This window comes from Chiloscyllium punctatum, chromosome 10, assembly GCF_047496795.1.
Source record: "Chiloscyllium punctatum isolate Juve2018m chromosome 10, sChiPun1.3, whole genome shotgun sequence".
Lineage (NCBI taxonomy): Eukaryota > Metazoa > Chordata > Chondrichthyes > Orectolobiformes > Hemiscylliidae > Chiloscyllium > Chiloscyllium punctatum.
Genome location: NC_092748.1, coordinates 115,791,647 through 115,813,875, shown reverse-complemented (window position 1 = coordinate 115,813,875; position 22,229 = coordinate 115,791,647). Strand labels below are relative to the sequence as shown.

Sequence of the window (22,229 nt, the reverse complement as noted above, 5' to 3'; positions counted from 1 at the left end):
GTCTCGTTTTCGGCTACAGAACTGCCTACCTACTCCCTTTACAGTAGAATCCCCTGTGACTATGGCCCTGCTAGTCTTTTTCCCAACCTTCTGAACAGCAGCGCCTGCCACGGTGCCATGATCCTGGCAACTGCTTCCCTCCCCTGGTGAGCCATCTCCCCCAACTGTATCCAAAACGGTACACCTGTTTTGGAGAGAGATTATCGCCGGGGGCACCTACACTGCCTTCCTACTCTTTCTCTGCCTTTTGGTCACCCATTCACTGTTTCCCTCAGCAATTCTAATCTGCGGTGTGACCAATTTGCTAAACATGCTACAGCATCGAAGATGCTCCACAGTGAGTCCATCCGCAGCTCCAGAGCCGTCACGCGGCCAAACACGAACCACTTTCTATGTAAAAACTTTGCTCCTCATTTTTTTTTAAAATCTTTCTCTTCTCATCTTAAAAATATGCCTGGACTTGAAATCTCCACTCCTTAGGAACAGACACCTGGCATTGAACTTAACTATATCCCCCATGATTTTATAAACCTCAATAAGATCACCCTGCAACTTCCTATGCTCCAGTGAAAAAAGTCACAGCCTAATCAGCCTCTCCTTATAAGTCATACCCTCCCTTCCTGGCTTTTTCCTGGTAAATCTCTTCTGAACCTTCTCAAGTTTAATAATATCCTTCCTATAACAGGGCAATCAGAAATGGACACAATACCCCAGAAGAGGCCTCACAAATGTCCTATACAACATTAACATGACATCCCAACTTCTATACTCAAAGGTCTGAGCAATGAAGGCAAGCATTCTCAATTGTTCCTTCACCATCCTGTCTACATGTGCTGTCTCCTGTGTACCTGTTAAACCAGCTCAAGGGGCTGAATGGCCTCCTCTTGTTCCTGGGTAACAGGCTTGGGAGAGCTGCTGGCACACAGAGACTGGCCACTGGTCTTCATCAACTCTGATCTTACCTTTGACAAATAGAATGGCCGAGTCTCGCACTCCATGAGCAACAAATGTTATCTCCGACTCATTCTCCTCCACTTTGACTCCTCTGATCAGCAGCATGTGACGTGTCCTCGACTGGTCGATCTTGAACCTTTCATCATTGTGAAGCTGCTGCCCCTTCATGTGCCATGTTCCCAGGACAGAGGTGGACAGCTCAATGGTGAACTCCGCATCAGTGTCCTGATACAACGTCATGTCACTGAGGTGAGTCCGAATCCTCGCCGAAGGGACTAGAGGGAGAGAAGTGCAGTTTATAGACTTATCCCGGAGGTTTGCTAGCACAGTACTGCTTAAGTGTGTTGCTCAACGTCAGAGTCTGTATGTGTGCGCAATACACTGTGGAGACAAAGGAATGGCTCTCCCTGATATGGTAATGTGTGGCCTGTGGTATTTTTACAGTCTTTTAGGGCATATGGGTGTTGCTGGCAAATCCAGCATTTATTGCCCATCCCTCATTGTCCCTTGAACTGACAGGCTCACTCAGCCGCGTCAGTGGGCAATTAAGAATCAACCATTTAGAGTCAGGGATGTTGGTGTCGCTATCTGAGCCAAAATTTGTTACCATTTTCTAATTGCCATGGAGAAGACAGTGGAGAACTGCATTGTACATCAGACCTGGTAAGGACAGCAGTTTTCCTTTACTGAAGGACATCAGTGGCCCAGATGGGTTTATAACAACAAATTAATGATGGCATCATGGTCACCAGCACCACGACTGTCTTTCAATTCCAGCTTGTATGAATTTGAATTTAAATTCCACCAACTACTGTGGTGGAATTAAACCTGTGTCTCCAGGGGATGAGACTGAACCTACGAGATTTATCCTATAACATTTAACATTGGCTTTTAGAATGTGGATCCTGTGATTACTCTCCAACCTACTAACTTTCCACTCCACCAGTCTCTGTATTCAAAGAATAATCCTTTGTCATTTCCACCACCTACAGCAGAATGCCACCACCAGGAATCTATAGGTTCCCAAACAGCAGTTCTACAGTGGGACACAGTATTAACCAGGAACTATTAGAGACTTACAAGAAAGGTACAGCAATAATCATGGATGATTTTAACATGCACATAGATCGGAAGAATCAAATTGGCAAGGGTAGGCTGGAGATGGAGTTCATTGAATAGATTAGAGATTATTTCTTGGAGCATTATGTTGTGGAACTAACCAGGTAGCAGGCTACTCTGCAAGCTATACTGTATTTGGTATTGTGTAATGAAGAGAGATTAATTGATGACATCATACTTAAGGATCCTTGAGGGGGTAGCGACCACAGTATAACAAAATTCAAAATTCAGTTTTTTTTTGGGGGGGGGGGCGAGAGGCGAGAAAATGAAGTCCCACAGTAGCTTTCTGGAATTAAACAACAGAAATTATAGAGGCATGAGGACAGGTTTGGCCCAAATCGATTTGGCAGGAAGGCTAAATGGTAAAACAGAACATGAGCAGTGGCAGATGTTTAAGGAGCCACTCAATTCCTCACAACTAAAATATATCCCAGTGAGGAAGAAAGATGGTAAGGAGGTAAAAATCACAAATGGCTAAACAAGGGGGGTCAAGGACAATATAAAGTCAAAAATTAAAGTATACCATAGCACAAAAGCTAGTGGCAGGCTGGAAGACTGGCAACTTTCAAACATGAACAAAAGGAAATTAAAAAGTTAATTAAAAGAGTTAAGGTAAATTACGAAAGAAATCTAGTAAAAAATGTTGAAAAGGATAGCAAAAGCTTTTATAAATATATAAAAGGGAAGAGACTCAATCATGTGAATGTTGGTCCCTTGGAAGATGAAACTAAAGAGTTAACATTGGGGAACACTGAAATGGCAGATATGCTGAATCAATACTTTGCTTCAGTTTTCACGGTGGAGGACAATAGTGCCACTCCAGTTGGAACGAGCAAGTCAGAGGCAATAGATAAGGTAGAACTTAGAACAAACAACATTGATCGGGAAAAGGTACTATGCAAACTATAAGGATTGAGGACAGACAAGTCCCCCAAGCCTGATGGACTACACCCTATGGTATTAAAGGATGTGGCAGCGGGGATAGTGGATCTATTAGTTACAATATTCTAAAATTCCCTGGACATGGGCAAAGTTCCAGTGGATTTGGAAAATACTAATATAACGCCCTTGTTCAAAAAGGGAAGGAGGCAATATGTGTGAAAGTACAGCTTAAAATCTGTCATTGGGAAAATATTAGAATCAGTTATCAAGGAAGCAATATCAGAAAATTTGGAAAAACAAGACACGAGTCAGCATGGTTTTATGAAGGGCAACTCATGTTTGACTAATTTGCTAGAGTTCTTCAAAGATATAAGAAGCAAAGTAGATAATGGGGTTGCTGTTAAATGTGATTTGTCTGGACTTCTGAAAGGGGTTTGATAAGGTGCCACACAAAAGATTAATTCACAAGATTGGATTATAAGGGATTAGGGGTAATCTATTGGCTTGGATAGATGATTGGCAAATGGACAGAAGACAGAGTTGGGAGAAATATTTTTTCTGGACAGCAAGAGGTAACTAGTGGGGTGCCACAAGGTTTGGTCCTTGAACCTCAGCTATTTACAATCTACATTGATAACTTGGATACAGGGATAGAAGGCTCTCCAGCCAGATTTGCAGACAACACAAGAATAGGCAGCACTCTAAAGTGCAATGAGGAAATCGGAACCTTAACAAGTGGATATGGATAGGTTAGGAGAGTGGGCCAAAACGTGACAGATGGAATTTAACATGGATAAGTGCGAGGTCATGTATTTGGGTTGATTAAATGGGAAGGTGACCTATTATCTTAATGGGACGGCACTTCCAGGTGCTCTGGTACAGAGGGATCTCGGTGTACTTGTTCATGAGTCACAGAAAAGTAGTATGCAGGCACAGCAGATAATAAAGAATGCAAATGGAATGTTCACTTCTATAGCTAAAGGAATAGAAAATAAAGGTAAGGAAGTATTGTTGAGGCTATACAAGGTATTGGTGAGACTGCACCTGCAGTATTGTGCACAGTTTTGGTCCCCTTATTTAAGGAAAGATGTAGTGGCATTGGAGGCTGTTCAGAGGAGTTTCATTACATTGATCCTAGAGATGAGGGATTTGTCATATGAACAGAGATTGAACAGTTTAGGCCTATACTCTCTGGAATTCATAAGAATGAGGGGAGATCAAATTGAAATATTCAAGATGATAAAAGGTGTGAAGTGAATGTTTCCTCTTGTGGGGCATTCAAGGACAACAGGTTATAGTCTTAAAATAAGGAGTATCAAACTTAAAAGAGAGTTGAGAAACAAATTCTCCCAAAGGGTTGTGAATCTGTGAAATTCACTACTTCAAAGTGCAGTGGATGCTGGGACAGTGAGTAAATTTAAGGAGGTATTAGACGGAGTTTTACTTGGTAATGAGTCGAAGGGATATGGAGAGAAAACAGGAAATGGGAGGAATAAATCAGCCATGATCGAATAGCTGAGCATACTTGATGGACCGAACGACCTACTTCTGCTCCTATATCTTATGAACGTATCTGTTCCAATAATGCCAGCTTCTACAAGGGTACCTCCAAAATGCCCACCTTCTTCCTCAACTGAGGATTCCCCACTACTGGGACTGACAGGGCCCTCACCCGTGTCCAACCCATCACCAGCACTTTGGCCCTCACTCCTTCTCTTCCCTCCTACAATATCAACAGGGTCTCCCAGTCCACACTTACCACCCTACCTACATCCACATCCAAAGAATCATTAGCCGCCATTACCACCACCTCCAATGAGATACCACCTTCAGACAGATATTCCCCTCCCATCACCTGTCAACCTTCTGCAGGAACCGTTCCCAATGGGACACCTTTATTCACTCCTCCTCCAGTCCCAGAACCTCTGCACATCCCCAGGGCACCTTCCCATGCAGTCATAAAAGGTGTAATACCTGCCCATTCACTTCCTCTCTTCATTATCCAAGGCCCTAGACACTCCTTGCAGGTGAAGCAGCGATTGACCTACACTTTACTCAAACTAATTTACTGCATTCGTTGATCACAATGTGGTTAGCTCTACACTAGCAAGACAATATGCAGATTGGGCAGCTACTTTGCACAGCACCCATTCCTTTATCTATCCAACCGGTTTTCTCTCTCTCTGGGTGTCATCTCCACCTATTGTTTACTCCCCCTCCCCAACCCTTCTTCAGCATACACAATCTTTATCCAGTGACAATTAGTTCTGAAGAAGGGTCACTGGATCCACAACATTAATCTGCTTTATCTCCACAAATGGTGCCAGGCCTGCTAAATTTTTCAGCAATTTCTGTTTTTGTTTATAATTCCCAGTATCTGCAGTTCTTTGCTTTCTTTGTGAAAGGAAGAGAATGGATCCTCCCTACTAAGAGCAAAGTATACAAAATAGAAACAAGATAAAGCTGTAGAGGGAGAGGGGAGGGAGAATCTAAGAAAAATGGAGAACAGACATATTTCAATCAGTTTCTGAAGTTATGGAGTTCAATTTTGAGACCTTGTGCTGTAAGATGCCTAAAGTGGAAAATGGGGTGTTGTTCCTTGTGCATGCTTTGCTCTTCATTGGAACTTTGCAGTAGGCCAGGACAGAAATGTTAGCATGAGAGCAAGGTGGTTTGTTGAAATGCTAAGTAACTGGGAGTCAGGGTCATTACTGTGGACAGAGCAGAGGCATTCCGCATAGCAGTCACCCATTTGGTCTCACCAGTGTAAAGGAGAATGCACTGTGAGTAATGAATACAGTAGACTAATTGAGCAAAGCATAAGTGAAACATTGCTTCACCTGGAAGGAGTATTTGGGGCCTTGGACAGTGAGGAGGGAGGAGGTGAACATACAAGTGTTACACCTTCTGCAGTGTCAAGAGAAGATGCCAATGGGAAGGGGAGGTAGCATTAACAGTGATGGAGAAGTGAACAAGGTGTCATAGAGGGAATGGTCCTTGCAGAATGCTGACATTGGAAGTGGAGGAGATGATGTGTTTGGTGGTGGTATCCTGCTGCAGGTGATGGGAATGGCAGAGGCTATCCTTTGAATAGAGACTGGTGGAGTGGAAAAGGAGGAAGTTGGAGAGTAATCACAGACTTTAAAAGCCACTGCTAAATGTCACAAGACAAGTCTGAGAGGCCCAGGCTAATCCCCTGGAGACACAGGTTCAAATCCCACTACAGCAATTGGTAGAATTTAAACTAAAATTAATACAATCTGGAATGGAAAGTCAGTCTTACTGATGGTAACCATGAAACTATCATCAACTGTTGTTAAAAACTCATTTGGGTCACTAATAACCTTCAGCCTACACATCATTAGACACTATGGACAAGTTAGCATGGCCTATTAACCTAGCCTGCATATCTTTGGACTGTGGGAGGAAACTAGAGTACTGAAAGGAAACCCATGCAGACAAGAGGAGAACATGTAACCTCCACACGGTCGCCCAAGGGTCGAATCATACCTGGGTCCTTGGTGCGATGAGGCAGGAATATTAATGCCTGAGCTACCGTGCTGCCACTAAAGCAATGGGTTTAGAACATAGAACATAGAAGAATACAGCGCAGTACAGGCCCTTCAGCCCTCGATGTTGCGCCAATCAAAGCCCACCTAACCTACACTAACCCACTATCCTCCATATACCTATCCAATGCCCGCTTAAATACCCATAAAGAGGGAGAGTCCACTACTGCTACTGGCAGGGCATTCCATGAACTTACGACTCGCTGAGTGAAGAACCTACCCCTAACATCAGTCCTATATCTACCCCCCCTTAATTTAAAGCTATGCCCCCTTGCCCGGTTAATCCTGTTTGTGGTGTTTGGGAAGGAGGTAGAAGTGGGCTGTGTGGGGTTGAGGGACTATGCGGTTGGAGGCAGTTATGGGAGAGATCATCAGCTGAAATAAGATTAGTGACCATTGTGAACATAATAGACTGGTGTTGATAGTACTGTTATGGTCCGGGGGAGATAGGAAGACGTCTCCAAGAGCCGTCAGCCTCTTTAATGCAGAGGTCAGTATGCCAGACAACAACATCCTTATTGGCAGGTTTGATTACAATGTCAGGGTTGGATCTGAGTGTACAGACTGCAGTCAATTCAGAGGGATATATGTTCAAATGGGTGAGAGGGAGCAGAGAAATTGAGGTGACCAATGTCATATTGACAGTACGTGATGAGTAGGTCGAGTGCGGGTGAAAAGCCATAACGCAGGTCCAGGTGGAGGTAGAGTATTGCAGGCGGGTGAATACTCCATGTCATGCTGAGCAAGGTGTAACTGAATTTTAGATGGTAGCTGAGAAGCTAATTTTATATTTGCAGTGTCTCTCCAATGTGATGAAAAAGATTGGACACTACCTAAAAAACATTTAAGTACGTTTTGGATATTTTAATTTCTGTCTTAATCCAAACAACGGTTTTCACTAACTGCAATTGTAAATCAGAAGTAAACAATCATTTGCTTTTAACTTCCTGGTTTTGGGGCTGTAAGAATCTTTCAATTTGGTCGATGGATTTCTGCATCCTTGGACAGCTCTTAACTTATCACCAGATTTAAATATCCATTAGGAGAATAAAGCTTTGGCGTTTGACAGGTTTGTTAGGAAGCTTTATTTGAGTTCACTGGTAGGTGCAATGTCTTTGCTGCAGACTGTATAATGCAAACTTCCTTTCCTTCTGGGGTAACTGTTCTTGATCTGTTCTGCTCTACCCATGGAATGAGTGAGGAAGGAGTGAAGAATGTTGGAGCTTTACTTCAGGACTAGCACCCCTCCATAAGGTATCATGAAATGTGGATAAAGTGGTTAAGAAGGCATATGGGATATTTAGAGTCAAAAAGTATGGTGCTTCAGTCAGGCAGCATCCAAACAGGAGAGTTGACATTTCAGGCATAAGCCCTTTATCACATTCCTGATGAAGGGTTTATGCCTGAAACATCAACTCTCCTGCTCTTCGGATGCTGCCTAGCCTGCTGTGCTTTTCCAGGCCACGTTTTTCGACTCTGACTTTCCAGCAGAAGGAATATTTACCATTATTTGTGAGGCATGGAGTTTAAGAGCAGGGAGGTTATGCTGGAATTGTATAAAACATTGATTAAGCTACAGCTAGAATAGTGTGTGCAGTTCTGGAATCCAATCATAGGATAGATGACAATGCACTGCAAAGGGTGCAGAGGAGACTTACCAGGATGTTTCCTGGGTTGGAAAGTTTCAATTATGGAGAGTGATTGAACAGACCGGGATTGTTTTGTTTAGAGCAAAGGAGACAGAGGGACATGACTGAGATGTATAAAATTATTAGGGGCATAGACTGGGTAGACAGGAAAAATAATTTCCCTTTGGTGGAGGGATCAATGACCAGGAAACACAGATTTAAGATAAGGGTAGAAGATTTCGAACAGACGTAAGGAAGAGTGTTTTTATGCAGGTTATGGGAATTTGAAAAGTGTTTAGATGTACACTTGCAATGCCAAGGTATATAAAACTATGAGATGAATGCTGGAAAATGAGATTAGAATAGTGAGGTGGTTGTTGATTTTAGGAGGCTAGAAGGGAAGAAGTGCCTTTTTCTGTGCTATAGATCTCTATGACTCTTTGATGATGCTGACCTTTTGCCTGCACTTTCCTGACCTCTTACCTAGGTGCACCACTCCAGGGAATTCCACCTGCTCGCTCTTCCCATAGTTGTTGACGGAGCAGACCCGGAATCGGTAGCGGGCCTCATTGGAAATGCTCTCTCCCAGGATCTCCACTACTGTGCTGCCCTCAGTGGTCAGGCAGCGCACCCACTCCTCAGTGCCCAGCTCCTGCCTCTCAATCACATAACCAGTCACCCCATTCCGCTGGCAGTCGGGTGGTGATGTCCACAGCAGGGAGGCTACATTGGGCTTCTCACAGCTCATCCGTACATTCACTGGGGCACTGGGAGGTATATGTCTCCTGGCTACAAGACAGAAAACACACAAGACCTGCAAATTATTCATTATCATAGAAGCATATAGCATAGAAACTGGCCTTTCAGCTAATCATGGCTATGTCAACCAACAAACAAAACTACATTGATCCCATTTACCTGCACTTGGTCCATAGCCTAGTATGCTTTGGCATGTTAAGTGTTAATCCAGATGCTTCTTAAATGTTGCAAGAGTATCTGCCTCCGCCACCCTATCAGGCAGTATATTCTATTTTTCTATCACCTTCTGGGTGGAAAATATTTTTCTCAGATCTCCTCCAAGCTACTTGTTCTCACCTTGGAGAAAAGCCAATTTTGACGGTATTAGGCAAGAACTTTCAAAAGATGACTGGAGGCAGATGTTCGCAAGTAAAGGGATGGCTGGAAAATGGGAAGCCTTCAGAAATGAGATAACAAGAATCCAGAGAAAGTGTATTCCTGTCAGGGTGAAAGGGAAGGCTGGTAGGTATAGGGAATGCTGGATGACTTAAAAAATTGAGGGTTTGGTTAAGAAAAAGAAGGAAGCATATGTCAGGTATAGATAGGATAGATCGAGTGAATCCTTAGAAGAGTATAAAGAAAGTAGGAGTATACTTAAGAAGGAAATTAGGAGGGCAAAACGGGGACATGAGATAGCTTTGGCAAATAGAATTAAGGAGAATCCAAAGGATTTTTACAAATATATTAAGGACAAAAGGGTAACTTGGGAGAAAATAGGGCCCCTCAAAGATCAGCAAGGCGGCCTTTGTGGGGAGCCACAGAAAATAGGGGAGATACTAAATGAATATTTTGCATCAGTATTTAATGTGGGAAAGGATATGGAAGATATAGACTGTAGGGAAATAGATGGTGACATCTTGCAAAATATCCAGATTACAGAGGAGGAAGTGCAGGATGTCTTGAAACGGTTAAAAGTGGATAGACCCCCAGGACCTGATCAGGTGTACCCGAGAACTCTGTGGGAAGCTAGATAAGTGATTGCTGGGCCTCTTGCTGAGATAAGGTAAAAACAATGACTGCAGATGCTGAAAACCAAATACTGGATTAGTGGTGCTGGAAGAGCACAGCAGTTCAGGCAGCATCCAACGAGCGGCGAAATCGACATTTCGGGCAAAAGCCCTTCATCAGGAATACCGAAACGTCGATTTCACTGCTCGTTGGATGCTGCCTGAACTGCTGTGCTCTTCCAGCACCACTAATCCAGCTCTTGCTGAGATAGTCATAGGTGAGGTGCCGGAAGACTGGAGGTTGGTAAACGTGGTGCCACTGTTTGGGAAGGGCGGTAAAGGCAAGCCAGGGAACTATAGACCGGTGAGCCTGACCTCAGTGGAGGGAATCCAGAGGGACATGATGTACATGTATTTGGAAAGGAAACGACCGATTCAGGATAGTCAAGATGGTTTGTGCATGGAAAATTATGTCACATAAACTTGATTGAGTTTTTTGAAGAAGTAACAAAGAAGATTGATGAGGGCAAAGCAGTAGATGTAATCTATATGGACTTCAGTAAGGCGTTCCACAAGGTTCCCCATGGGAGACTGATTAGCAAGGTTAGATCTCATGGAATACAGGGAGAACTAGTCATTTGGATACAGAACTGGCTCAAAGGTAGAAGACAGAGGGTGTTGGTGGAGGGTTGTTTTACAGACTGGAGGCCTGTGACCAGTGGAGTGCCACAAGGATCGGTGCTGGGCCCTCTACATTTTGTCATTTACATAAATGATTTGGATGCAAGCATAAGAGGTACAGTTAGTAAGTTTGCAGATGACACCAAAATTGGAGGTGCAGTGGACAGCGAAGAGGGTTACCTCAGATTACAACAGAATCTGGACCAGATGGGCCAATGGGCTGAGAAGTGGCAGATGGAGTTTAATTTAGATAAATGCGAGGTGCTGCATTTTGGGAAAGCAAATCTTAGCAGGACTTATACACGTAATGGTAAGGTCCTAGGGAGTGTTGCTGAACAGAGACTTTGGAGTGCAGGTTCATAGCTCCTTGAAAGTGGAGTCGCAGGTAGGTAGAATAGTGAAGGCGGCGTTTGGTATGTTTTCCTTTATTGGTCAGAGTATTGAGTACAGGAGTTGGGAGGTCACGTTGAGACTGTACAGGACATTTGTTAGGCTACTGTTGGAATATTGTGTGCAATTCTGGTCTCCTTCCTATTAGATTGGTGTTGAGAAACTTGAAAGGGTTCAGAAAAGATTTACAAGGATGTTGCCAGGGTTGGAGGATCTGAGGTACAGGGAGAGGCTGAACAGGCTGGGGCTGTTTTCCCTGGAGCATCAGAGGCTGAAGGGTGACCTTACAGAGGTTTACAAAATTATGAGGGGCATGGATAGGATAAATAGACAAAGTCTTTTCCCTGGGGTCAGGGAGACCAGAACTAGCTGGCATAGGTTTAGGGCGAGAGGGGAAAGATATAAAAGGGAACTAAGGGGCAACTTATTCACGCAGAGGGTGGCGTGTGTATGGAATGACCTGCCAGAGGAAGTGATGGAGATTGGTGCAATTGCAACATTTAAAGGGCATTTGGATGGGTATATGAATAGGAAGGGTTTAGAGGGCCAAGTGCTGGCAGGTGGAACTAGATTGGGTTGGCATATCTGGTTGGCATGGACAGGTTGGATCGAAGGGTCTGTTTTCATGCTGTTCATCTCTATGACTCTAAACCTATGCCCTCTGTTCTTAGACATAGTTAAAAATCACAAAACACCACGTTATAGTCCAGCAGGTTTATTTAGAGTAGATTAGATTAGATTAGATTAGATTACATTACAGTGTGGGAACAGGCCTTCGACCCAACAAGTCCACACCGACCCGCCAAAGCGCAACCCACCCATACTCCTACATTTACCCCTTACCTAAACACTATGGGCAATTTAGCATGGCCAATTCACCTGACCTGCACATCTTCGGACCGTGGGAGGAAACCGGAGCACCCGGAGGAAACCCATGCAGACACGGGGAGAACATGCAAACTCCACACAGTCAGTCGCCTGAGGCGGGAATTGAACCCGGGAGCACTAGTTTTAGGAGCGCCGCCCCTTTATCAGGTGGTTGTGGAATATAAGATCATAAGACACAGAATTTATAGCAAAACTTTACAGTATGATGTAACTGAAATTATATATTTGCTATAAATTGTGTCCTACGATCTTATATTCCACAACCATCTGATGAAGGAGCAGTGGTCCGAAAGCTAGTACTTCCAAATAAACCTATTGGACTATAACCTGGTGTTGTGTGATTTTGAACTTTGTACACCCCAGCCCAACACCCACACCTCCAACTAGTTCTTAGAAATGTTCGCCTTTGGGAAGAGATTCTCACAATCTCCGCTGTCTACGCCTCTCATAACTGTGCACACCATAACTCGGTCCCCAACACATACCCCTTCTCTACAAGAAAACAAATCCAGCCTATCCAGTCTCTCCTCCTTACTGAGACTTTTCATTCCATACAACATTTTTGTGAATCCTTTCTGCACTGTCTCTGGTGCAATCAGGACCTTCCGACAGTATGGTGACCAGAATTGCACACAATATTCCATCTGTGGCCTAACCAATGTTTTATAAAGTTGTAACAAGACTTCCCCATCTCCTATATTCTCCAACTATTCCATACACTAGTTTTACCAGTCCATCTGTGTGGACACCTTCAGGGATCAACACATAGATCAAGGTCCCTTTATTCATCAGCACTCCTAAGGGACCTACCATTCATTGTGTGTAAGTTTACTCCCTTTATCTAAGCAAAGATGCTCTGCCTGTCGATGCAATCCAGTGAAGGTATACCAGACTCATTCCGACAATGCCAGGACTGATGTATGATGAGAGTCTGGCTCAGTTAGGACTATATTCATTAAAGCTTAGAAGAATGAGGGAGTAATCTCATGGAAACCAATATAATTTCAACAGGACTAGACAAGGCAAATACAGGAAAGATGTTCACAATGACCACTGAGTCTAGAACTGGGGACATAGTTTAAGAGCACAGAGTAGACCATTTAGTACTGAGACGAGGACAAGTTTCTTTCCCCAAGAATGGTGTCCCTGTGGAATCTCTGCCACAGGAAGTGGTTGAGGCCAAAACATGGAATGTTTTCACGAATGAGTTAGATATAAAGGGTATGGGAGAAAGCAGGGGCAGGATATGGAGTTGGATGATTGGCCATGATCATATTAAATGGCAGAGCAGGCTAAAAGGGCCAATGGTCTACTCATATTCCTATTTTCCTATGTCTACATGAGGTTGTAGACTAAATCCCCATTAACCAGTACCAAAGCATCCGGAATTCTCATGCAACCAGCAAGATGCCTCTTTACCACATATGGAAGTTCTCCCACAATGCAGTAGTCTGAGATTCAAATGGGATATCAGAATTGTAACCTCCTGAAGAATTTAACAAGTGATTGTGACTGACATATCAGGGCTAGAATAGGTGTTCTCACTACTGGAAACTATTGTTTTGGCCATTCTCATTCTCGCCATCAAAATCTCATTGATGGTTTTTAAGAATGGTCCTGACCACCCATTTTTAAAATTGACCTTTACTTTCTGACAGCAAGAAGTCGAGTTTCTTTTATTCTCTCATTGGACTTGGTTGTCACTGGCTGGCCAGTACTTTTTTCCCATCCCCATTTGCCCCTTGAGAAGGTGGTGGTTAGCTGCATTCTTGAACCACTGCAGTACTTGTGCATAGATAGACCCACAATGTTGTAAGCGAAAGAATTCCAGGATTTTGACCCAGCAACACTGAAAGAACAGCAATATATTTCCAACTCATAATGGTGAGTGGCTTGGAGGGGATCTTGCAGACGTTGGTGTTCCCATTTATCTGGTGTCTTTGTCCTTCAAATGGAAATGGTCGTGGATTTGGAAGATGCTGTCTAAGGATCTTTGATGAATTTCTGCAGTGATTCTTGAGATGGTTTTGAACATTGGTGGACTGAGTGCACGTGTGTCAATTTAGTGCCAATGAAAGGAACTGCTTTGTCCTGGATGATATCAAGCTTCTTGAATGCTGCTGGAGCTGCACTCATCCAGCTAAGTAGGAAGCATTCCATCACACTCCTTAATTGTGCCTTGTAGATTGTGGACAGGGCTGAAAATGTGTTGCTGGAAAAGCACAGCAGGTCAGGCAGCATCCAAGGAACAGGAGAATCGACGTTGTGGGCATAAGCCCTTCTTCACCTCTGATCTCCAGCATCTGCAGTCTTTACTTTCTCCTCGAAGATTGTGGACAGGCTTTGGGTTATCAAGGGGTGTTACTCGCAACAATATTCTTAGTCTCCGATCTGATCTTGTAGCCACCGTGTTTATGTATCAAGTCCAGTTGTGTTTCAGGAGAATTGTAACCTCCAGGTTGTTGATAGTGGGGGATTCAATGATGGTAGCATCATTTAATGTCAAGGGGCATTGGTTAGATTGTGTCTTATCACAGATAGTCTTTGCTTGGCGTTTGTGTCAGGTAAATGTTACTTGCCAATCAAGCCTGAATATTGTCCAGACCATGTTTCATTTGAGCTGAAAAGTGTGTTGCTGGAAAAGCGCAGCAGGTCAGGCAGCATCCAAGGAGAAGGAGAAGGAGAATCAACGTTTCAGGCATAAGAAGGGCTTATGCCTGAAACGTCGATTCTCCTGCTCCTTGAATGCTGCCTGACCTGCTGCGCTTTTCCAGAAACACATTTTTCAGCTCTGATCTCCAGCATGTGCAGTCCTCACTTTCTCCATGTTTCATTTGAACCTGGATTGTTTCAATGTGAACCATGTGTGGCGCTGAACACTATGTAGTCATTGGTAAATATGCCCACTTATGATGGAGGGAAAGTCATTGGTGAAGCAACTGAAGATAGTTGGGCTAAAGAAACTACCCTGAGGCATTCATACAGAGATGCCCTAGAGCTGAGATGACTGATCTCCAACAAACGCAAGCATCTTCCTATGTACCAGGTAAGACTCTGAAATAACTCCACAGAGGCCAGTATGTCAGCCTCAAGTCTCCATTTATCTACACGTGAAGAGTCCTTGACACTGCTCCAGCTCCCTCAAAGCCAGATCTCAAAGTGATCAGTACCTCTGACGCTCCTGTTTATTTTTTTAGAGCCAACTCTCAAAGTGAACTGAACCTCTGATACTCCTGTTTATTTTTTAAATAACCTCTGACGCTCCTGTTTATATCTATCCACAAGGGCTCTTTGATTGGACCAAATTAACAGCCTCAATCAGGGAACTCATTCTCTGAGAGGTCTACCTGGCTGACCTCATTACTATCACATCCATCTTCCTTTGGTAGCTCCTCCTGAAGCATTTTAGCACAAGGTCAAATTCCTTCAACTATGCCTCTGATTCAGGCAGTGTGTAACACCCAGTTTTTCACCTCTTGTGCCAGGAGTGCCCATCAGGCAGCAAAGGGATCCAGGCAGCGAAATCTACCGTGTCCATCCCAGATTCCAAGGCATCTTTAATGCTTGACAGAGAAACAGAACCCACTGGTCCCAGAAGTCAGAAAGAACAGTTGAGGAGCTGGGTACATTTTGCTAGACACAATAGTCAGCTAAGCTCCTGCACTGTTTACGAGATTAGAGCTTTCATATCGTCCTCTTGCTTGTTCAGGACCATTGCACTATCCAAAAGTTTATTTGCTATCGAACTTGACGTTGCGTTGACCATGCCTCTTAGCCATGGAAGGCCACTCCAATTGACCCTACACAAAACTTTGTCTCCTAAAGTAAACAGTAGAGTCTTGTGTCTAACACTGATATTCCTGATGTCTTTTTACTCTCCCTCCCTCCCAGCTCAGAGAAATCAGATTTCACCTGGTGCGGGGTCTTTTCCCATTAGCAACTCTGCTAAAGCTGACCCTAAAGCATGAGGAGTAGTTCTGTAATCAGGTCGGAACCAGAACAGTTTGCTATCGAGTGAAGCTGTAGGCTGTTTTTGTAAGCCTGCCTTCAAGGTTTGGACTGTTCTTTCTGCCAGACAATTGGATGATGGATAGTATGGAGTTGACCATATATGATGAATATCACTCAATTTCAGGAGATGTTCCAATTCCCTACTGCTAAACGATGACCTATTATCTGTGACCACTACATCCAGGAATCCGTGTATTGCAAACAAGGCAGGCAGTTTTTCTATGTCCAGTGTTTGAAGAATTAACGCAATGTATATCCAGCCACTTTGAGAGGGCATCCGCAATGGCTAAGAACATTGGGCCCATGAAAGGATCTGCACAGTCAATATTTAACTGAGTCCAGGGTATACATAGCTATTTCCATAAATGTGGAAGAGTTGGTGGTGGCAACTTGTGTCCTTGTTAGCATTCTGAGCACTGCCCTACCAAAGTGGTCATGTCATCCAGGTCAATCCAGGTCATCAATCATAACTTTTCACCAACACCTTCATTTTGGAAATCCCTGGATGACTGTGATGGACTTCAGCCAGTATCTGGCAATGACTTTTGCTTGGGACAATCACTCTTACTCCCCATAATAATATGCCATTCTCTACTATGATCTGGTCACTCTGAGTCCAAAAAGGTTTCAATTCTGGTTGGGATCACACTTTGGTTTTACGCAACACCAGCTGTTTCGGTTTTGCCAGGACTGAATATATCTGCAAAGTCTGACATTGTTAGCTGTGACAGGACATGTGTCCAGAAAATTTAAGATCATTATGCTCACTTCCAGAGCCAATCATTTAATTTGGCCTGAAGCTATGGGTGGCATTGTAAATCTAGCAGAGCTTTGTGGTCTATTACAATTACAAAATTGCACCTGCAAAAGGTATTGGTGGAACCTCCCGACTCCAAATATGGCCCCCAAGTCTTCATTCCCTACCTGGGCATATTTACTCTCTGCATTAGTCAAAGTCCTGCATGCACACGCTATTAGGGAGGGTATCCATTTCCATTGGAATACCCTACAACTTATATGCTCCACTTGGCCCATTTTCCAATGTTAAAGCCAGCTGTAGCACCTGTTTAAAGTTAAGTTGGTCTTCAACTAGCAGGGGTTTCTGCATGGTTACATCATTAATCCACATATAAAATGGTCTCTCAGCATCTCATTAAATGTTAAATCAAAGTCATGTGCCTTTGCCAGTCATCTTAACATAGATAAAAATCTTGAATTGCCAAGCAAAGTTGATAACATCTCAGAATTAGAGGTGGTTTGGGGTCATAATATTCCTTAACTAAGTCCGTCAACTCTTGAAAGGTTTTAGAATCTGGTGCTTCAGGGGAAGTTAGGTTCCCAATAACCAAAAAAGCCACGGGACCACATGCTATCAGGAGAATTCCTCATTCTGCCCCAAATGTCATTTCCCCAGAAAATATAATGCAATTTTTCCACATACTGGCCCCAGACTTCAATAACAGGATTGAAGAGTCAAGCTTCCCAAATAATGGCATGATGCCAGAAATGCTTACCCCAACTCAAAGATAGCCATTGCGAACAAATTTCTTCAGGATCATGCTTTCCTCTCACTGCCACTGAAATAACTCCAGATAGGCTGTTATCCATTCACCAAGTCATCCTTTATTTACAAATGGAGAGCCCTTGACATTAATCAGCTTCCTTAACACCACCTCACAGAGTGAGCAGAACCTCTGACACCCCTGTTTATATCTGACATCCAAGGTTCCCTGTTTGGACTAGATTAACAGCCCCAATGAGGGACCCCATATTCTGAGGTCTGACCTCATTACAACAACAACGCCTAACAGCAGAGGGTTCCCTCTGATTCCCATTGACTCCAGTTTTGCTAGGGATCCTTGTTGGCACATTTGGTCAAATGCAGCCTTGATGTCAAGAGTTGTCACTCTCACCTCACCTCTGGAAATTAGCACGTTCATCCATGTTCAGACTAAGGCTGTAATGAGTTCAGGAGCTGAGTGGCCAAGGTGAAACCCAAACTGGGTGACAGTGAGCTGGTTATTGCTGAGCAAGTGCTGTTTGATAGCACATTTGATGATACCTTCCATCACTTTACTAATGGTCATGAGTAGACAGATGGGGCAGTAATTGGACAGACTGGATTTATCCCGCTGTTTGTGTCCAGCTTGGAATGGGTATGCAGTAAGTTCTGAAGTAAAAGTCTTCAGTACTGTTGACAGAATTTTGTCAAACTCCTTAGCCTCTACAGTATCCAATGCCTCCAACCATTTCTTGACATCATGTGGAGTGAATTGAATTGGCTGAAGAACATACACACCTGTGATTCTGGGGACTTTTGGAGAAGGTTGAGATGGATCATCCACTCAGTTCTTCTGGCTGATGACTATTGCAAGTGCTTCAGTCTCATCTTTTCCACTGATATGTTGGACTCTTCCAACATTGAGAATGGGGTTATTGATAGAGCTTCCTTCTATTTAATTTGCTATACGATTCACAACTGGACATGGCATATTTGCAGAGCTTAGATCTGATCCATTAGTAATGAGATCACTTCATTCTATGACTTGAGTTCTCCCAGCTACCACTCACATTCAAACACACACGTGTGTCATTGCTGGAAATTGCAGCATTTCATGGTCGCTTCAGAAGGTGGTTAAGAGTCAACCACATGCTTCTGAAGTCACATCTGAAGTCTTATCTGGTCCAAACCAGATAAGGACAGAAGATTTTCTTCTCTAATGGAAATTTGTGAACCAAATGGGTTTTCAAGGAAATGAATGATAGTTTTGTGATCACCAAGAAAAGAAACCCTAGGTATCATTCCAGTAAATCTCCTCTAGACGCTCTCCATGGTCTTGATAATTTTTCTTGAAATATGGCATGAACACAATACGCCACTTAACTAGAGTTTTATAAAAGATTTAAAACCTCAGCCGACAAATCACAGAGAGCTTTGGAGAATCTAGGAGCAGGAGTAGGCCATTCAGACCCCGGAGCTTCTTCCGCCATTCAAAGAGATCATGGCTGATCTGTGGCCTAATTCCATTTACCTGCCTTTGGCATGTATTGCCAAATACTTTTGCTTAACAAAAATACATCTATCTCAGGTTTAAAATTAACAACTGACCCAGCTTTCACTGCTATTTGTAGAAGAGAGTTCCAAATCTGTGCCATCCTTTGTATGTTGAAGTGCTTCCAAACATCTCTCCTGAATGATCTTGCCCTCATGCTCAGACCATGTTTCCTAGTTCTAGAATTCCCAACCAGTGGAAATTGTTTATCATTATCTAATCTGATTTTTCCTGTTAATATCTTGAAGATTTCAATCAGATCACCTCTCAATCTTCTAAATTCCAGAGAAAATAGGCCTCATTTGAATAATGTCTCCTCATAACTTAACCCCCGAAGTTCAGGTATCTATCTTGTAAACCTATGCTGTATTCCCTTCAAAGCCAATATAACCTTCCAGACCTGCACACAGAACTGCAAGTAGGCTCTAACCAGGATTTTGTATAACTGCACCATTAAGATGATAACTGAAATCATGCCTGGAATACAGTGCATAGTTTTGGTCTCAATATTTAAGAAAGGATATCCTTGCATTGGAGGTGGTTTCCTAGCACACAGGGAATCTTCACTGGACTAGCCCCTGGGATCGGGGATGGCCCCTCATGAGAGGCTGAGTAAATTTGGTCAGTATTCTCTAGAGTTTAGAAGAATGAGGTCGTCTCATTAAATTATACAGCATTCTGAAGGCGATTAAAGAAAAATTGTTTCCCTCTGACCAGGAAAGCTCAAACATGGGGGCACAGACACAAGATAAGGGGTCAAAACTTTCAGACTCAGATGAGCAGAAATTTCTTCACTCAGAAACCAAGAAAATGAAGGGTTCATTGTGAATTTATGTAAGGTTGCGATAGACAGATTTTTGATCTCTTGAAATCAAAGAATATGGGAGTAGTTGGAGAGGAGATGCAATTTGAGTTATGAACATAACAAATAGAAGCAAGAGTTGACCATTCCACCCTCAAGCCTGCTGTGTCATTCAATATGGCCACAGCTTCAACAAAGCCATTAACTTGTTAAATGGTGGAGCCATTTTAAGGGGCTGAATGGCCTACTCCTGCTGCCATTTTTAAAGCTGTTATGTCATTTCTAGGCTGGACCTCCACGCACTCTGTGGAGTAATCCCACACTCCACTAGTAGAACCTAGTACATTTTTGTTTGTGTCACTGAATGGCTGGGGAGGTCCAGACAATGGGCTCAAGCCTTGGACACAGGCCTCCAGATCAAGACTTAGAGATAAAGAGTAGGACAATGGTCCAGTAGGACATGATTTGCATGGCATGCACTGCATTGATCATGACCCAGTTTCAAGAAGCATGTAGGTCCGGCTCCTATTCCAGTAGTGAGGACACCTTTTACCTCAAACCTTCTCCTGACTTTTATAAGAAAATGCAAACTTCTCACCAGACACTGCACCAGGTCATCGTCTTTGGAGGGGTGCCACACCAAATGCAGCAAGGCTTACAAGGACAGGCTCCCCCAGCTGAAAGAGTTAAGTGCTGATTTAATTGAGATATTTATGATTATTAATTAACGTTGTCAATTGAATGGAGACATGGACTTGTGTGCTGCTGTGGCGGTGTCTGGGCAAGCTGGTCTGGGTTCAAGACCCAGCTGCACTACAGCCATGTTGCAAATTTCCTGAACAGGTTGATTAAAAAAGTATTCCATGAGCCTACCTCCACCTGTCTCGGGAAGAGAGTCCACAAACTCATTACCACCAGAGATGAAAACGCGATCTCCCTACATGTGAACCAAGAGACTCACGTCCAACTCGCACCTTCTTCAGAGCTGGGTCATGACATCACTGAACAGGCTGTTTGATTTGCTGGTTGCTGGGGGAGGCAGTTAACTGTTATGGACCTAAGGCAGGTTGCAATAATTGCTATGATATAATTCAAAAACAGGAGCAAAGATGATTGCATCACCTCCTCCTGCTCCTATGCTGAGTCTGTAAATGTGAGATATAAAAGGGCAGAGGGCACTAATTTTTCTTGACCTTAACAATAAAGGAGAAAGTGAGGTCTGCAGATGCTGGAGATCAGAGTCAAACAGTGTGGTGCTGGAAAAGCTTAGCCAGTCAAGCAGCATCCGAGGAGGAGAGTTGACGTTTCAGGCATAATTCATTCCTGATGAAAGGCTTATGCCGGAAACATCAATTCTCTTGCTCCTTGGATGCTGTCTGACCAGCTGCGTTTTTCCAGCACCACACTCTTGGACTCTTAACAATAAAGGGAGGTGGTAGCGCAGGGCATTGTCACTGGACCAATAATCCAGAACCCCAAACCAAATTTCTGGGGATGTGGGTTCAAATACCACCAAGGCAGATGGAGCAATTGGAATTTGATAAAATATCAGGAATTTAAAACCAGTCTAATAAATTACCACGAATCCATTGCTAATTGTCATAAAAGGGAAAGAAATCTGCCATCCTTATCTTGTCTGGCCTCCAAGTGATTCCAAACCCACAGTAATATGGTTGACTCTGGACTGCCCTCTGAAATAGCCTTAGGAAGTGACTCAGGTCATGACAATTAGGAAAATTGATATTTCAAGCAAAATGGCTTCAGCAGGACCCTTTTGCCTAAAACGTCAATTTTCCTGCTCCTCAAATGCTGCCTGACCTGCTGTGCTTTTCCAGCACCACACCCTTGACTCCAATCTCCAGCATCTTCAGTACTCACTTTCACTTCACGGCAATTAGGAACGAGTAATAAATGCTGGCTTTGCCAGCAATGCCCACATCCCATGAATAAATAAAGAAAATAAAACTCATTCTGGCTTCAGGTGTCTTACGTTTCACACGAAGCTGCGATGACGATTTGGAGTCACTGATAACGAAGGTGATGACACCAGAATCTTCCACTGTGACATTAACAAAGACCAGAATGTGGGTTTTCCCAAAGGACTTGATTATTGTTTTATGGGATTCAGTCAGCAGCTCCCCATCCTTGTACCAGGACACCTCCACATTCTCCTCATCCAGGTCCACACAGAAGGCTGCATTCTCTCCCTCCACTACATCCAGTTTCCGTGGTAATCGCTTCACGATTTTACCTTCAGAGGGTTGGGGAAAGAATGAATAATTTCAGCAATTCAAATCAAAACTTGACTCCAACAATTTTACTATCAATTACTTTATTTGCGACTGAATAAACACTCTCTCAATACTGACCTTCTAATAGTGTAGCAGTCCCTCAGCACTGACCCTCTGATTAGATTAGATTAGATTCCCTACAGTGTGGAAACAGGCCCTTCCGCCCAACTAGTCCACACCGACCCTCCGAAGAGTAACCCTGCCAGACCCATTTCC

The 22,229-nt window shown here is 43.5% G+C and overlaps 1 protein-coding gene across 4 annotated transcripts in view; it reads right to left on the bottom strand.

Moving 5' to 3' along the window:
- LOC140482474 (obscurin-like) overlaps positions 1-22,229 on the bottom strand; it is a 322,475-nt gene that overhangs the window by 264,667 nt on the left and 35,579 nt on the right. For all 4 annotated transcript variants that reach the window (XM_072580002.1, XM_072580005.1, XM_072580003.1 and 1 more), the window contains 3 exons: positions 21,713-21,973; positions 8,636-8,941; positions 963-1,229 (listed from right to left, as the gene is read on the bottom strand). In XM_072580002.1, the coding sequence (XP_072436103.1) occupies positions 963-1,229; positions 8,636-8,941; positions 21,713-21,973 (834 nt within the window). The remainder of the gene's footprint in view (positions 1-962; positions 1,230-8,635; positions 8,942-21,712; positions 21,974-22,229) is intronic.